General features: G+C 41.5%; 1 protein-coding gene across 4 annotated transcripts; it reads left to right on the plus strand.

Annotated features, from left to right (window-relative positions):
- The first annotated feature begins 8647 nt into the window (after positions 1-8647).
- Positions 8648-17924, plus strand: PSTK (phosphoseryl-tRNA kinase). 4 transcript variants are annotated; one of them, XM_057506437.1, is made up of 6 exons: positions 8648-8991; positions 10993-11284; positions 11628-11853; positions 14187-14262; positions 14790-14883; positions 17427-17924. In XM_057506437.1, the coding sequence occupies exons 1-6, from the start codon at positions 8794-8796 to the stop codon at positions 17624-17626; spliced, it is 1086 nt and encodes a 361-aa protein (XP_057362420.1). In that variant the 5' UTR covers positions 8648-8793; the 3' UTR covers positions 17627-17924. The 4 variants fall into 4 exon arrangements, with proteins under 4 accessions (XP_057362420.1, XP_057362421.1, XP_036754782.2 ...); XM_057506438.1 differs by having other exon boundaries at positions 8649-8991; positions 11628-11826; XM_036898887.2 differs by having other exon boundaries at positions 8651-9009; positions 17427-17837.
- Positions 17925-17950: the final 26 nt, after the last annotated feature.

The following is a 17950-nucleotide window of genomic DNA, read 5'->3' on the forward strand; positions in this document are numbered from 1 at the left end:
CCGCTGACCTCAGGGAGGAAGACTGAAAGGTTGAAAAGTTTTATTTAAAGTTGTTGGGAGCAATTCGGTTCGGAGATGCTGGGAAGTCAAGAGTACAAGGTGAGGAAGGAATTCAATAAAGAGAGTGTCAGGAAATGACAGCACAGAGTGATAGAGGTCATTGAACTGCTACTCAGCATGGGGCACATCTGCTAACTCCTTAAGCCAGTGTCACCTGGCATCCAGTGTCACCTGGCATCCAGTGTCTGGATCTGCACGCCGTGGGAAATGAGTCCCTACCAGCCCAGGATTTGGGGGAGCTGCAGAGCACTGGTTGAAACGAGATTATGTTCTGCAAACTTCCTAGAGGCAGGCTACTAAAGAGCATAACAATATAGCTGCAGTTCCCTCTGGGTCACTCAGGCGACGGCAATTTGCAAGCCCAGATCTGAGCTCTCGGCAGCCCCTCCTTACTTAGTTGAAATAGGACAGAGAGAGTGAAGATTTGAATTTAAATCCGGAGGATTAGAATGAAATAGCAAAGTAACAAAGACATGACCGGAAAAGCGCAGAGACAAAACGTTATAAATTGAGCAGTGAGAAGTTTCTTTTAAGGCAAAAAGGTGCGCACTCGGAGAAAGGGAAATGTGGACAACCTCAGAAGAGGCGCACTGAAAGGTTGGGCGTTCCCCCTTTTAAGGATTTTTTTCAGGAGTGTGACAAAGGGCTAGAGGGTGTAGACTTGTTAAGTGATCTCAAAATGTTTCTCTGTTGAGAGACATTAAGTCTCTTCTGTTACCAGTCCTCTAGGTGATTGCAAAATTAACACAAGAAATTTGCTGGTATGGTTTCTTCCCAGGATAGCAGCTTCACTCTGGGAACATATCAATCAAGATTGCTTGCCCTGTCCCCAAGGTGGGCTGACTTACTGTATGTTTGCTAAAGAATATGTTAAGAATCTTCTTAACTTCCTGGGTTTTAAAATGCAATCTTAGCTTTAAGATGGAATCTTTCCTGTTCTTATATGTTGTTTATCTCTGCGCTTGTTTGGAAAATTAATCATGATGCTTGCCTCCTAACCAGGTTGCAAATTACGGGATTAGGGGCTGGAGAAGGAAAAAACAGTATAAAGGTTACGTTAAAGAATAAGCTGAGCATTTTAGTAAACTAAAGGATATCTTACAATGGCATGATCTAATTGACACAATGAAAACATGGGCTTTGCTGGGGTACTTTTCTTTATCTGGGGAATATTCAAACATTCCAAGCCAAGTTGCCCCTGGCCTTTGGAGCTTTAACTGATTAACTCATTGACTCTAAGAGTCTTTTCTTGCTACCTAGTTTTAACTGGTTAACTCTTTGAGTCCCTTTTAGTGGGCTTTACTGGCCTTAATTCTGTCTCCACCCTGCTCATATCTATTGTTTAACATTTCTGTCCAGTATGCCCTGCTTCTCATGGCCATAAATTACCTTTCATTCATGCTAACTTTGGATAGTCCCTAAGAAAGTAGGCTTTTTTCAGAAACACCAATCTGTAATTTAAGGAGCAAGATCAGTATTATCAACTGGATTTTTACTTCCTTAAGTAAGGCAGAATGACCAACAATCAAAAAAACAAAAATTCCTATGGTCCCCCCTTTCTCTCATTCCCGTACATTGATTACCTCAACAAGTCTTAGTTTTCTTAAAGGAAACCTTTTCTGTCTGTCTTCATCTCTGCTTCTTCTTTTTCAAGCCCTAGCTTTTACCCGAACAATTCCAGGAGTTTCTTGTATTAGCCTTCAATCTCATAACCTCCATTCCATCTGTGCTACCCTCTGATCCTTCTGGTGCTCAATGCACCAGAGTCACCATCACTTCACTGCTTAGTGTGTGGGGGTAAAATTGCAACATTTCCAGAATCTCCCAGCTGGCCTTAGTGCATCTCCATATCAATAGGTGTTTCCAAGGGGGTGGAGAGAAGTAGTCTGTCTCCGTATCAGTGGGTTATTACAAGGGGAGTCAGGGCATTTCTGGAGTGGAGAGGTTGGGTGGGATCCCTTTTTGCAGCTGGGTCACAAGAGACATGGACGAGGAGAAGTGGATGACTGCTTATAAGCAATAAATGGGTTTCTCCCACTTTATTTCTCCCTTTGACTGATTTCAGTTTCAGAGGTATTTTGCCCTTGGCTGGGAAAATATTTTCTGCCCAGAGTTAAAGTGTGACATACAAAGCCTTTTGAACCCTGATTCCTGCCTGTCTCTCCATCTTTGCACATGCTTTTCCCTCTACCAGAATGCCCATTCTTTTGGATAGGAAGACAACCCCTGTTTATTTTTCAAAACCAAGTAAATCCTCACCCTGCTGTAGAATTTAAACGAATTCCTCTGTACTACACAGCACTTATAGGTATGCCAAAGAAAAACCTGAGCTGGATGGTAAAAAAAACTATAGAAAACTGTTGCAGGAGGTGGAAGACGTCATTGCAAAACTAGGCTCAATTCTGAATTTATCGTGGACAAGCAGGAATTTATAACCAAGGCACAGGGTAGGGAGTCAGTGGATAGGAAATTACTGAGGAATCAAAGAACCAAAGGAGTTCTGGCTGCAGGGCCTAACAGAATTTTTGCTGGTGAATGGCCATGGGGAACAGACATCACCTGGGGGATGATGGAGGATGGTGAACCTGATTAGATATCAAGAGTGATCAGATTTGGAGGGTGCAGAGTTCTTGCATACACTACGTTTTACAGGGAAGAAATTAGCAGAGTTCTTGCATACACTACGTTTTACAGGGAAGTACACAGATGAGCCTAGGAAGTCCAGGAGGCTGAGTTAAGTTTGATCAAGCTTTTCAGGTGCTAGAATTCTCATGCTACTTGAGACTTTATCAACTTACATTGTGTTCCATCTTAGGCTTTTTTTTTCTTCAAAGCTGGGGGTTGGTTCAGAGCTGACCTCAACCTTAATATGATAGATTACTTTTGTCAAGAATTGCAACTGATTTTTTTGCCCTATTTTTCCCCTTTAGATAATCATAAAATATATGAAACTTCCCACCAATATTGCTAGGATAAACTGCAATTTTTGGCTCACCTATTTTCAGAGTTAACTATAGCTTATTAATGTGTATGAGCTCAATATGTTCTTTAGGAACATATTTCTGATCTGCTTTCAGAGTATGAGTCAATGCACATTTGAAAGTCTGTTTTAGAAAAAAGTTACTTAGGGTATTAATTTTCTTGGGCCTATTCATATAGTAATACAACAATTTAGATGTTGACAGTCTGAAATTTAAGTAGAGTGAGTTCTTAACTGTCTGTGCTTTTTACCCAGGAGTATACTTCCCAGCAAGGTGGTTGTAGGAACTTCCCTCCCAGGTGGTACCACTTGATTGTACCTCCTCTCTTCCCATCCTTTTCCTTCTGTTCCTTGCAGGCCCCATGATTGCCAGATTCCTTCTTTTCACCCTGCCTTAGTACTGGGCCTGCAATTAAGGAAGGAGTGGGAAAGGAGTAACCTCCCTACTCTTTTCCCACAACTTCATTTTTAGTGGCTTCCCACCCCCACCTCTTTTGTAACCCCTGTCCTGGTTAGCAACACTGTTGGATTTGCACAGTTTTCAGTACAGCCTGGCTTTAACCTTTGAGGAAAGGTTGGGCTTCTAGATCTGTAGCTGAGTCTGTGGCCACATCCATGATTATCACCTATGTGACACCTTCTTATCCTGTTTTGTGCAGGAAAGAGTTAATTCGGGAAAACGTAAGGTGTTCAAAATTTACACATTCCAAACAAAGACCTGGCTCTTGACTAGCTCCTGGAAACGTCCTTTAAGCCATTAGAATATCCTGCTTAAAAAGATTGTCTTTGTAACTAGGAGCTGAGGCCCACCAGCCAGGCTATGCTAACAGGTGAGAGGACACATTCTGTTAATTTGACCTCTGAAAGAGCCGAAGACTGAGTAACTAATGTTAGCACATGATGTTCCCTGCCTACGTGACTGACCCCAGTGAAAACCTTGGACACCAAGACTCAGATGAACTACCCTTATTGGCAAAACCCTGCACATGTCACATATCATTGCTGAGAGAATTAAGTGCTATCCTTAAAACTCCATTGGGAGAAGACAACAGGAAGCTTGCACCTGGTCTCCTGCATTCTGCCTTTGCTTTACTAATTTTATTCTAAAGCCTTTCATCTTTATGAATCTGTTAAAAGGCACACACCAAGTTAGACCATGTCATAACACCAAGTCATAGCCATTTAGACTCATAATCATGAGTATAACAACTTTTTTGAGATTTGAGTCCTATCAAATCATTGAACCTGAGGAAGGTTTTAGGGACACTACCATAGCTGTGGTCATCAGTATATGTCAAATATTAGGCATTCTTCTGTTAAAAACAGCAGTCAATTCTAAATGGGGGGAGTAATAGAGTTGTATTTAGGGGATATTGTGTTTGGCTTTTAAAAAGAACTCCACATAATTGTTACATGCTTTCCTTGCTTCCCTACCTCTGTCCAACATCACTACCCTAGAGTCTTAGTAAATAGAATAAAAAATAAAATTTAGGGGAAAAGATTTCTTTAAAAATACAAATACTGGTGTTAAGGGTGAGGTGGGTGGGAATCACATAATCATGTCTTGTTGCTAATTGTGTGTACCTTACAACAGATTCTTAAACACTTTGGCTTCAGGACTCCTTTACACCCTTAAATTATTTTAAGCTGCAAAGAGCTTCTGTTTATATGGGTTTTATCTTCCTAATTGAAAAAAATTAACGTTCTTCTGTTCGGACCTTTAATAATGTACATTAATGCCAATGAATCCCATAAAAAGAGTGTATTGAAAAAATAACCAGCATTAATAACATGGTACCTTTGGAAAAATCCAATCCAGCTTCAGACTATCTGGTTTATAATGAACTTTCATAATGGACCCATTTCATGGGATTGTTTTATCCTGCATTCTTGGGAACTCAGCAGTAACTTAGTTTACCTAAAGTTTTAAGGTCTAAGTGAATCATCTCTTCTTTTGGTAAATTAATAATAAAAGTAACACCCAAGCCAGATCAGCTGAGTGTGTTATTTTTTATGTTCTTAGAACTTGCATGTTCAAGAGTAACCCATCCAAAGTTGTACATAATATACTCACAAAACATTTTGAATATTACATGATTCCTACAAAAATTACTCACCTTTATGCAAAATTACAGAATTTTGAAATATGTTTATTAACATCCCTCCAGAGATATGTTGTACTATTACTGGATTGCAGGCTAAGGGGGTCTGTTGAATCCTTTCAGTTCTACCTTTGTTGGCTGTGCTTTTATATAAAACATAATGTGAACAACAGGTGTAAATTTTCTTAATTTGTAGTTTCATTTGTCTCTGTGCTGTTGATAATTTTACTTTCCTCACTTTCTCTCCTCAAATAATGAGTTTCTTTTAACAGCAGGAGATCTTTAAGTGTGAATCCCCAAGTATTTAACATAGTATCTCATACATAAATATCAAGTGAACTGAATGAATAACTTTCACAGTTAAAATACAGAGCTCATTTATTACACTATTGAGGAGTTTGTTTTAAACATCTTTATAATTATTTTAAACATATAACAATGATAGGAAGAAAACAACGATCAATGGAAATCTCTTTTAAGAATTACTTACTTGCAAGATGGTTGTTTGGAAGCTTAAAAAAGCAAGGAATTCAAATCCATTTCATCATCATTGCTGTGAACCAGAGGTTGGTAACATTTAGATTCTCCTGTCTTAGCAGACCTACTTCTTGTACCTTTGATCTTTTCTTCAGACACTTTAGTGGTTTTTAGAGTTAATGAGATTGATGATTACATTAAGTAAATTGCATTCAACCTCACAATAACAGGAGCAGAATGGTCCTTTGGGAAATCATAAAACGCTACACATATAAAATTAGGTGACATTTGAGTATCTGGCTCATATTTTAGGATACCTTTGTTATGTTTTTAAAAATCTTAGTAGGCAAAGTATTTTTACAGGTGAAAATCTGTGACTAGAAAGAGGTTGCAGAAGGCTTATTTCTAGGAATTACTAAAGATGAACAAAAGGGATGTAGAATGAGGTGTTAGATCCATTGCTGTGATTAAGAAAATCTGGGCTTTGGTAGTAGACTGTTAGCAGTATCTGTTAGCAGTTAAAGAACTTGAGTGTTGAGTTGGCAGAAAACAGTATTAAAGTAACCAGAAAAGAACCTGTTTGTGAAGATATTGCGGATTCCAGGAGGTGGGAATCTCAGGTTTTCTTAGTGCCCTTTTGAGGACTTCATTTATTATACAGACCACAAAACTTAAGCCCAGAGTTGTTACAAATTGCTTTTTCTGCTCACTTGCTTCCAGATGAATATGGTTGCCCCTATATTTGGAGCAGACAGCTGGATTTAAGTGAATTGAAAGCTCAAGAATAGAATGAACAACCCCCAGCATAGGAAGATTTAGCTGGTGCTGAAATTGGAACTGGGTGCTGGGCAACCCCTACAACCTATGTGGGAGTCAGGAGACCTAGGTAAGGCAAGAGTCCTGTGCCATGCCTAAAGCCCTGCCTGGCGTAACAGACCAGTGAGGTGAGGTCAGTCAAGCAGTCTAACTTCCCCAAGTCCAAAGCACAGTGACTGCTCCGGCAGGAAGAGCTACTGACCAACCTCCTCGTTTGTCTTACGAGGATCAAAAGGGATGGATTGTGACAACTGAGGCTGCACTTTGACTCAGTGACACTGTCCATGCGACAATCTAATGTAATAGTGATTTAAGTCAAGGGTAACAATAAAGCCTAAACAGGAGTGACCTGTACCCCTTCAGGTTCCTGAGGGAAAATGGACCACAAAAGTCTTTTGGGGATGAAGTTGCATTTAGAGTCATCTGTTGTCCCCTGTAATTATTGCAGGGATGCCAAAGACCAGGTCAGTCTGAGTATGGGGACTAGTACCAATAGAGCAGTTGAGTTTGAGTCCTTTCCCTTCCCAAAGTTCCTAGCATATTCACTTGGACAATACAATTTGCTTCCGGATACTGGGGAGTCTTCTCATATCCCCTAACCTGACCTGCAGAGTTCTTTTGTTCTTCCTCTTCCAGAAAGCAGTGTCTCTGTCTTCAGTCTGTCTTCATCACCAAAACTGTCACGAACTGTGGGATCTGAGGTTTTACCCTTTCTTACAGCTAATAACCTAAAAGCTGTTACTTTTCCATGGTTGCTGGCAGAAGACACAAGACTTCTGGGTCAGAGAAAAAGGACTTTATCACTCAAAGCAAAGCAGTAGTCAGAGCTTCACTTTGGATTGTGTCAGTTTCTCATTCTCCTCAAGTCCCATGGTGATGACATGGGCCCATGACGGATGCCTCCACACACACTGGGTTGCATGACAAAGTGTTTTTGTAGCAAACAAGCAAGGTTGCTCTGTGGAGGAAGACATTACTTCATCTTGCCAGGTTGCTCACTGCAACATAACCCTGACTAATGACTCAGGTGAATGGCACTCAGGGCACTGCAATCTTGGCAAACCCAATGGAGAATGCAGGGACAGTAAGGGTACACGAGAGATTGCTTCTCCCAACAAGTACAACCCATGGACGGGTGTAAGTGTGGGGAAAGGAAATCCTGGGGCAAAATACCTCTAAAAACCGAAATCAAAGGGAGAAATAAAGTTTAAAATCCGTTTATTGCTCGCAAACTGCAGTCCCGGGCCATCTCACCTCCAGCAGAAGCAAAACCGTCCTCCCCTCGCCTCTCGGGTACAGATAAGCCCTCCATGCGCAGGTTAATTCCCACTGATACGGAGATGAGCTTCTCTCCACCCCTGAGGAATGATGCAAATGTACTAAAGCCATACTTCTCCCCCACTCTGAACGCCTATTGATATGCAGATGTACTAAAGCCAGGCGAGATATTCTGGAAATGTTACAATTTTACCCACAAAAGAGTATAATAAATCAAGGAGAGGGATCTTGCACCAGATCAAGACAATACAATACGAAATGGAGAGTGCGTTTCACTCAATGTTCACCTTCAAGAGAAAGATAAGGAGATTGTTCACTGGCTCTGTCATCACTAATTTAGCATTGGATTACCGGTAGTAACCTCGCTTGTTCACATTTTGAACATGCTTATGACTAAGCAGTAATCCTCTTAAAAATAAGGGTGATCCGAATTTAGTTTTTCTACAACACAACCCCGCACGAGGAAGTTGTTTTATACGTCTCCAGTTTAGTTTATCTTTTTTAACACTAAAATATCTACTGTCCTCTGCATGAATGCGTTGAAATTAAGGTATTGGGATATTCCTTTCCTGCCTGTTTCATCCCAGTTGCTGCCCACTTGTGGCGCTGGGCACAGTAGCTAACATTTATTTGCCCTAACACTCATCATCTGGGAGGGCAGCAGAGCGCCGTCGTCGGGTGTCGGCTTCGCCACTCAAAGTGTCTTCCGGGATTTTTCAGGGCAGGGGACTGATTCACTGTTACAAAACTAAGACGCAATTCCTAATGGCTTGCAAGTTTCCGGTAGGGAGGATGATTCTAACTGAAGATTAAGAGCAACTCTGACCCTTCGAGAAATGTCCAGGAGTTAGGAAGCGCATCGCCGGATCTCCCGCCCAGAACACTTGCGTCACTTAGCTCGACACCCGCTCCGGGTGACCAACGGGAACACCTCGGAAACAGCCGGGAGCCGCGCGTTTGAGGATTGCAAGGCTCGCTCCGGACACCAGGCGGCGGAGCAGGGCGGTGGGAGGCTGCGCGTGCGCGGTGCAGGGAAGGAGCCGGACAGAGTGGCGGCCGCCTTCCATCTCCCTGGGCCGCATGAAGACCAGCGAGCACGTCAGAGGAGCGCGCAGCGAGGGGCCGCGGAAGCTGGGACTCTGCGTCCTCTGCGGCTTACCCGCAGCAGGAAAGTCAACCTTCGCACGGATTCTCAGCCACCGGCTGCGGCAGGAGCGCCGCTGGGCCGTCGGTGTGATAGCCTACGATGACGTCATGCCGGACGCATTCATCAAGGAGGCGAGCGCACCGCCATTGGTCCGTATGGAGGGGGCGGGCTCGAGACGGGTCGCGGGAGGAAAAGTACAAAATACTGTGCCGTGTGGGAAGTGGATCCCTGGCCCGGGAGACGGGAGCTGGGTTAACATAGACTGAGCTGACTCCATCTTAGAATAATTCATTTTAGGCGTTTATATGTACATTTGGGGTTATATATGTATCGTATATCCTACACAGTGGAGTCTTCAGACACGGTTAGGTTTTGAAATTAGCTTGCAAGGTGGAAATCGCTCATAGGCAAATAGACTTAAAAATCCTTTGGGAAGCTTGATCTCAGGAGAAGGATGCAACCTCTCAAAAATTCCAACACAGTTTAGCATCCAGCATCCAGCCATGGGCGAATCCAGGTTTTGTGGGATCTGAAGTTTATACAGTCTGGGGACCCTTTGTAAGAAAAATACAAAATTACAGGTAACAAGATTCCTAGCGTTCTAACCACGAAAATAGAGGTGTACAAATGACAGGCGTGGCCTCTGAAGCTCACTCTTCATTCATCTCAGGGTGAACTTGCCTTTGCCAGCATAGGAAAAGATGGCTGTTCCTTTTTTAACTGCCAGATGAAGTATGGGCTGGTATGTTTCAAATACTCCCTTCTCTTTAAGTTCTCAAATCACAACCAGCACAGTAAGATGCATGTGAAAAACATGGAGAAGCATGTGAAAACAGCCTCTGGGGGAAGCGAAGATTCTTGTCTCCCATCCCATCCTCACTCTAGAACAAATACTCTTTGATTGACATATTCTGAAATACTTAAATAGTTACAGTTGTCATTTTTTTAGTGCCTGTGTAGATGAAGTCACATAAATAAAATGAAAATATGATGCGATTCCACTCTATAAGTACATATGCAAAGATACAGTACATTTGGTGTGTGGAAAAATCTTGGACCACTCTAGCAGTTATATATACATCCCCATTCTTAGTTGTGAGACAGTATCTTCACCACTTGGGTGAAAGCTGATTGTTGTTGATAAAGGTTGTTGTATTTGTTGTATTATTATGTTTTTTCCCCCTCTTCTCCTACTATTCACCTAGTCACCATGGATAGGAAACCTCACCTTTTAGGAAGTGAGCTGTGATTCCTTTTTAGTAGGTTTAGCTGACGTATTTGTTGTACGTGCTGTAATCTCAGTGATGTGTAAAGCAAGTACAGCAGGAGGGGGACCCAGATCTCCTGTCCTGTTTTCCCTCCAGCCTTGACCTCATACGTATGTCAGTGCCTTCCAGTCCTTCAGCAGCACAAGATGACCGGTATTCTCAAGCTGTTCTCTTCTCCATCTGCTTCCTCTAGCTTCCCCCATCCCATCCCAACCTGGCTGATAGCCTGTGGCCTTTTCCTCTTGACCCAGGGACCTTTCAGCTGATCCACTTTCTGTCCTCAACTTCTCTCATTTCAAGGGCAAACCAACATTGCTGTATCTCAGCCAGACTCTTATTTTGGCGGGATATTTATGTTGCCTCCTCCTTTCTCCTGGACGGGAACAGCTTTCCATTCTTTCATGTATTCATTCATTGAGTCAGTCAGTCACTTCATCTATATTTCTGGAGCACCTATTTGGTGCCAGGCCCCCTGCTGGAGGTTGGGTGTACAATGGACTGTTCATCTAGCAGGAAGATAGAGATGTGCAAACAAATGCCGCAACAGTGTAAACCGTGCTAGAGCGGAGACCCAGTATGTACAGAACAGGGTGTCATTGCCAGGGGACGGCCTGAGCTGCCTTCTGCATGGCTGAGTTTGAAAAGAATCACGAAGGACTAACATCACCAAGTAGGAGTTTTCCGCAGAGGGTACAGTGTATATACTAAGACAGAGGATGAGAAAATAAGTTGTTAAGTTTAGAGAACTCAGATGGTTCAGCATTGTGGGCTGAAACTTGCATATGAGGCAAGGTGACAATGTGACATGACCGCCCCTGCTGGCCAAAGCCTAATATGAATTGTTAATTCTTCTGACTTTTGTAGCCATCCCAATGGAAATTGCTTCGACAGGAACTGCTGAAGTACCTAGAAGGCTTCTTGACGGCTGTCATCAACGGGTGTCAGATGTCTGCCCCACCCAACAGGACTGAAGCCATGTGGGAAGATTTTATAACCTGCTTAAAGGATCAAGATCTGGTTTCTTCTGCAGCTCATGAGGCTCAGTCTTGCTACTTCCTGACGAAGACTGCTGTTTCTAGACCTTTGCTTTTGGTTTTAGATGACAATTTTTATTATCAAAGTATGAGATACGAAGTTTACCAACTGGCTCGGAAATGTAATTAAAACATTTTTTTTCCTACACACAGAGGCATTTATTCTCATATCAAAATTACTGCTGCCTTTAATGAGCATTTAATTGGATCACGGGATTTATATGGATTTACTTAATTTTCAGAGCTACATGTTCAGGATTGCAAATGATTTTTCCATGTGGCTTTTTCCATGTGATTTTCATGTGGCTAGTGGCTGTTGTATCAGACACCGCAGTTCTAGAGGTATATTGCCCACATTTCCTTAGCTCCTGCCTAACTTGCTGTAGCTGGGATAATTTGATTTGTTTATTTCACATTTTGGAAATACAGTATGCCAATAATTTTGTGCTTTCAAATTGTTTTTAGATTCATTAGGCTTTTGCCAGCTCTTTTTAGATTGTCCTCTCGAGACCTGTTTACAGAGGAATAGCCAGAGACCACGGGCACTGCCTACCCAGACCATCCACCTGATGGGAAGCAAGATAGAAAAGCCCAACCCTGAAAAAAACACTTGGGAACACAACAGCCTCACAATTCAGAGTGCGATGTGTTCTTCCGAGGCCAGGTATCCTACTCAGAGCCATCAGGCAAGGTGCTCAAGTGTTTTACTTGTATTCCACTTGGTTAATCCTTATGCAAGCGCGGGAGGGAGATTACTGCAAACTGAGTGAGAAGTTTCGTTTGTCCAGAGTCATGGACCTCATCAGCTGAGATGTGAACCCAGATTTGTTCACAAACGTGTACTCTTGTTAAGATTATATCCTCCCAGAGGTCAGAGCAGGGAAATCAGAATAGGACACATCTCTGATGCTCTTGCTAAAGTAGCTTGGGTCTGTATATGTGAGGCTTGTGGCTGTGGTGCTAAAGCTTTCATTCACAATAGATGTCCTGAGAGTTCTAGAGCAGCGCTAATAGAAATTTCAGCAATGATGGAAATGTTCTAATTTGAACTGTCCAGTATCATACCTGCTGACCATGTGCAGCTATTGAGCAATTGAAAGGTAACCGGTGAAACCAACAACCTGAGTTTAAAATTTTATTTTAGTTACTTTAAACTTAAGTAGCCTCATGTGGCTAGTGGCTGTTGTATCAGACACCGCAGTTCTAGAGGTATATTGCCCACATTTCCTTAGCTCCTGCCTAACTTGGCATTGGAAACTTTTAAAAGGTAAATTTTTTAAAGTCATTCCTCAAAATGTTTAGTTCCCAGGATACAGTTTCCATGCATTTTGTGATATATGCTTTAACATACAAACAACCCTGCCACCCCCACAAAATGGATTAAGTGACTGTTGTTTCTATAGAGTTTATAAAATAAGCTACTGCTGAGGTTCTTAATTTTAATTTGTCCTAATATCCTGAACCTTCGAGCAGGCAATAACTAGCTGATTGCTACTCACTCTGGAATACTTGAAATGTTTTCCTTTGGCAGTGAATGGTTGGTTGAGGCACTGAGGTATACCCTGTGAGAGCAGCCTCAGGTTATCCCCACTGCCTTGTGTCCTTTCTGGAGGGGAGGAGGTGTGGGCATCTCCAGTGCCCATGCCAACTCTTAGATAATCTGCAGTGTTGTCTTGGGCCTTCAGAGTCTGGTCACCTTCTCACATATCCAGACTAGTCACAGCATACCTGTGAAAGGGTTGTTTGAAGTCTGGTGACCTTGCCTTGAAAAATTGAAAGATAATCTGACAAACGGGCCTGTCCCAGGTTCCATGAAACACTACTACTCCTAGCAGCCCCAGCTAAGCAGACACTACGGACTGGGCATGTTCTGAACCCTTTATATGTATAATCACCTTCAGTCCTCATGGCAAACCTTGAGGGTAAATGTAACTGTCCCCATTTTATAGGTAGGATAACTGAGGCCCAAGAAGGTAACACATCCAGGTAGTAAGTGGCAGAGCAGTGGCACTTGGTAGTGGGAGCAAGTGGTCAAGGGTTTGGACCCAGTGCAATCTCACTCACTCCAGAACCTGGGCTCTTTTCAGTGTGAGAAAGATCATCTTGAAGTTGAGATTTCACTCAATGAGTTCACTGGCTCAAATTCTTTTAGTGCTACCCTCTGCACTCTAAGATTCAGACTCCTTACCATAACTTACACATTCTATCCCTGATTAACTCCCCAACCTCGTATCCTACCACTTTTGCCTCTTGCTACTTTCTGGCCAAATGGCCTTCTCTCCCATGACCATAAGAAGGGCTGTTCTTGCCCCAGGGCCTTTGTACGTGCCATCCCCTCTGCCACATATTTATGCTTGACTGGCTTCCCTGACTGTCCTAACTCCTGTGAAGAATGTGAGTTGGACTATCACTTTGCTTAACCCACCTGTCACTATCTGAAACTATTGTTTTTGCTTATGTATTTCCTGCCTCATCTCATTGCATTTCACACCTAGAGGGTGGGGATCTTGCTGCACTTTCAGCTTAGCAGGTAGTTTCATGTATGTAGTTGTATAATATTTTTCATATTAGAAGATGCTCAATAACTGTTTGTTGAATGAATGAATGAACTCCTCAACCCTCCATGGCCCCGGGACCAGTGAGGAACTTGCCAATCCATGTCCAATACCTAAGCAGGAGCTAGAAAGTACAGGCTGAGCATCCCTGAGGGAGTAAAATGGAGTTCTAGCAGCTAAGGTTCAGCACTTAATGAGGAAAAGAGAAAATATCCTTTCAAAGCTTACTGATATAAGTCTTAGGAAATGTTTTTTTCCATAAGCGGATTTCGGGAGGCTTATAATTTGTTTTGAGTACACTTGGATTTTGAAGGATTTAGAAGGTAGCTTCCATGTTTCCTTTTGTTTAGGGTCTTAGGTTATAGCATTTTCACTCTTCTAGAATTAAGCTTAGTATTCATAAACACAAGGTCTTTAAAAACATGTTTGATGTATGGATTTATTTTATCCCACCTTCTTTCTCTTCTAGCTTGAAGTTGACTGATTTATTGCTTACTGCCTTGGAAAATCCAGTAAAATATGTTGAGGACAACATGGAACAAAAGGTAAGTCAGTATAGATTTAAGATAAATGAGAAGGCACAACTTTTTAAAGGAAGATCTTTTTTAACTGAGTGTAAAATATGAAAAATGCTTTGTCACTGCCTTGCCATCGCTCCAGCATCCACCTGTGACACGGGGATGGGATAGGCAGCAGTGCACTGCAGGCAGCTTGCAGCGGCTGGTCAAAGCCCACCGGCAGATTTTCAGAAATGTCAGAGGCTGTTGACCTTAGGTTGGTGGCTTGAAATGGGAAAGGATGGGAATATTCACACCATGGTAACTGACAGACACTGGGTGGTGGTTTACTGGAAAGCCCATTATTAGACATTTACCAACATACCATTCATTGTCTCCACGGAACTGTTTTCAACTGGATATATCATTTAGACCCTCTCTAGGGAAGGATAACTGAAACAGGAAAGCCGCTTTAACTTTTCTTTTACTGTCTTCACATAACGCATCCCTTACACTTTTGCCGTTTCTTTTATGAGAACTATGTAACTTCCATTAACAATGTTTGTATCACATAGGAAACAGACCGCATTATTTGTTCAGCTAACATTCTCCATCAAGTTGATCAGACCCTCCGAAGAATTGTCTCTCAGACAATGAAGGAAGCAAAAGGTATGTTGGGCAGTTACATGCAGTTGAGGTGACACGACTGCTGCTATTCATGTTCCCTTGTTAACTTTCAGTCACAAAGTTTACATCATACTTTCAGTTAAATATGCAGTTTGGTTATATAAAACTGAAAATTCTAGCCCTGGAACTGGGTATATTCATCCATCCAGTAAATTTTTATTGAATTGCTACTTTATATTAGACCTTATTCTAGATACTGGGGAGTCAGGAGGGAGCAGAACATTAGAGTGAAGAAAGAAAATATATTTATGTGTGTATGTGTGTGTGTATCTGCCAGTGCACTGAAGAAAAATAAAGTAGGGTAAGGCAATGTAGAGGATGGGAGGACTTATTTATCAAAGGGTAATCAGGAAGGCTTCTCAGGGATGACATTTAAGCAGAGATGTGAATGAAAGGAAAGGACAAACCATGCAAGTATCTGGGGAAGATTGTTCCAGGCAGTGGACACATTAGATCCAAAAGCCCGCAGGCAGTTGGTAATTTTCTCTAACAGAAAAGAGGCCACTGAACCTGGGGTGAAGGGAGGATGGGGAGAGCTAGTCAGGAGCCAGGTGTAACATCAGCATGGGGTTTGAACAAGCTCAGTGTATTGTCAGCCTGAACTAAGGTGAAATATGTGGTAATTATAGTTTTATAAAATAACTCACTTAGGTTTTAAATATTGAATGCCTTGCTGTATTTAAAATTTGACTTAAGAACAGCAGCTGAGCATTTCTTGAGCTTTTGTATGCTAAGTGCCTTATAAATGCGGTTTCTAGTCTTTACAGTCCTATAAGGCAGATGTAATTTTACAAATGGGGAAATGGAGGTTCTGAGAGATCAAGTAACTTGCCCAAGGCTGAACAGCTGCCAGGTATGTGTCTGCTCCCCGGCAGCATTGCCTTTACAGAAGCCAAGAACACTGGAAACAGAAATAATGTACCAACTATACTGTGTTTATTCAAGCTTTTCTTTTAACCAAGATCCTAAGTAGATTTTATATTGTAACCTAGCTCAGTGCACAAAGGCACTCTGCATGGAAACAAGCTTCCCAAAACCCTCACATGCTAAAGAACTGTAGTACTATGTTTAATTTGATTCTACTTTAGAAAAACACTAGTTTCAACTTGCAACTTACCTACGGATTATAATCTAAAATTTGAAAGAAAGTCCTGGAACAGAAAGGCCAGCAGAATAACAACAAAAATTAGTTGTAGTAGTTCTCTCTCAACCATTTGCCTTTTTTCTGTTCTGTATAAAATGAAGGGAAGGGGGATTAGGGATATGCTAAATCACTCATCTCATTTCCTACCCCCTTAAAAAAAGAGTTTTTTATGTTTTGTTTTGATAAGGGAGGTGGTGCTAGCTCTAGATCTATGCTTAAATAAAAGTTCAGGTATCCTATCATCAAGAAAGTAAAAGAGACAACCCATAGAGTGGGCAAAAATATTTGCAAATCATTTATCTCATAAAGGACTTGTACAAAAGACTCTTACCACTAATAATAAAGACAAATAACCCAATTTTAAAGTGGGAAAAGGATCTGAACAGGTATTTTTCCAATATATATATATACAAGGCCAATAACATGAAAACATGCTTGACATCATTAGTCATCAGGGAAATACAAACCAAACCACAAGTAGACACCACTGCACACTCACTATGACAGCTAGAATGAAATTCCAAGTGTTGGTAAGAATGTGAAATCAGAACCCTCATACACTCCAAGTGGGAATGTAAAATGGTACAGATGCTTTGAAAAACAGCCTAGCAGTTCCTCAGATGATTAATGTAGTTACCATGAGATCCAGCAACTCTATTCCAGCTATACACTCAAGAGAAATGAAAATGTTCATGTAAAATTTCATATACAAATGTTTATAGCAGCATTAGTCATTATAACCAAAAGGCAGAAGCAACCCAAATGTCCATCACCTGACAGATAGATAAACAAAATGTGGTCTATCTGTAAAATAAGATTATTCAGCTACAAAAAGGAATAAGTATCCATATGTGCTGTATGGACAGACCTTGAAAACATGCAAAGTGAAAGAAGCAAGTCCCAAAAGGCCACATTTGTATGTGTCCTGTCAGGTGAAATGTCCAGAATGGGTAACTCTTCCAGAGGCAAGTATATTAATGGTTGCCCTGGGGTTTGGGGGGCAGTGCAGGGATGGACAGGAGGGTGACAGATAAGGGTACAGGTTTTTGTGAAGTAGTTAAAATGTGCTGTAAGACTGTGGTAATGGTTGCACATCTCTGTGTATATACTGAAACCACTGAATTATTGTGTGGCATATGAATTCTCTCAATAAAACTGTGGAACAAAAAAAAATTGTTCTTCAGTCACACTGCCCATGTGGCCAGTGGCTGCTGGGTTGAATAGGGCAGATACAGAACATTCCCATCACTGTAGAAATCTATTGGTTTCAAACCAAATTGTCCTTTCCTGTTTCTGCTTTTTTGCTTCACTACTTCTTAGTTCAGTAACAGCCCAGCATGATTTAATTTACATAACTAATTTCGTAATCTTTTTATTTTAGACAAACAAGTTCTTCCTTACACCTTGAAGCTTCTAGCAGAAGAACTTAACAAGCTCAAAGCAGAGTTTTTGGCAGACCTAAGACAAGGAAACAAAAAATACCTGTGCTGTCAACAAACCACTGACATACCAGATATTATTTCTTTTTTTCATTATGAGAAGGACAACGTTTTGAAGAAATATTTTCCAAAACAGCATTAAAACTTTTGCATCTCCAATTAAATATCTGATTTTGGTTAAGTTTTACAAACTAAAACAATTTGTATTACTGGATGTTTTCTAGGCCAATGATGTGAACGGCCAGACTTTTTTTAAAATCAGTCATGCTTAACGATCCATGTCATGACAAAAAGTTAACTGTCAACCCCTTGTCAGTCGTGACACAGATAATTAAACATCAGAGGCAGCCTTCCTCACTTCCGTGCCAGGACTCTTAGGGTAGGGCTGGCAGTGTAGGATCTTTGATTGAATGGATCTTAAATAAAATGGATTGAATGAATGAATGGATCTTAAATAAAATGCATA

Source organism: Manis pentadactyla, chromosome 8, assembly GCF_030020395.1.
Source record: "Manis pentadactyla isolate mManPen7 chromosome 8, mManPen7.hap1, whole genome shotgun sequence".
In the NCBI taxonomy this organism is placed as follows: Eukaryota; Metazoa; Chordata; class Mammalia; order Pholidota; family Manidae; genus Manis; species Manis pentadactyla.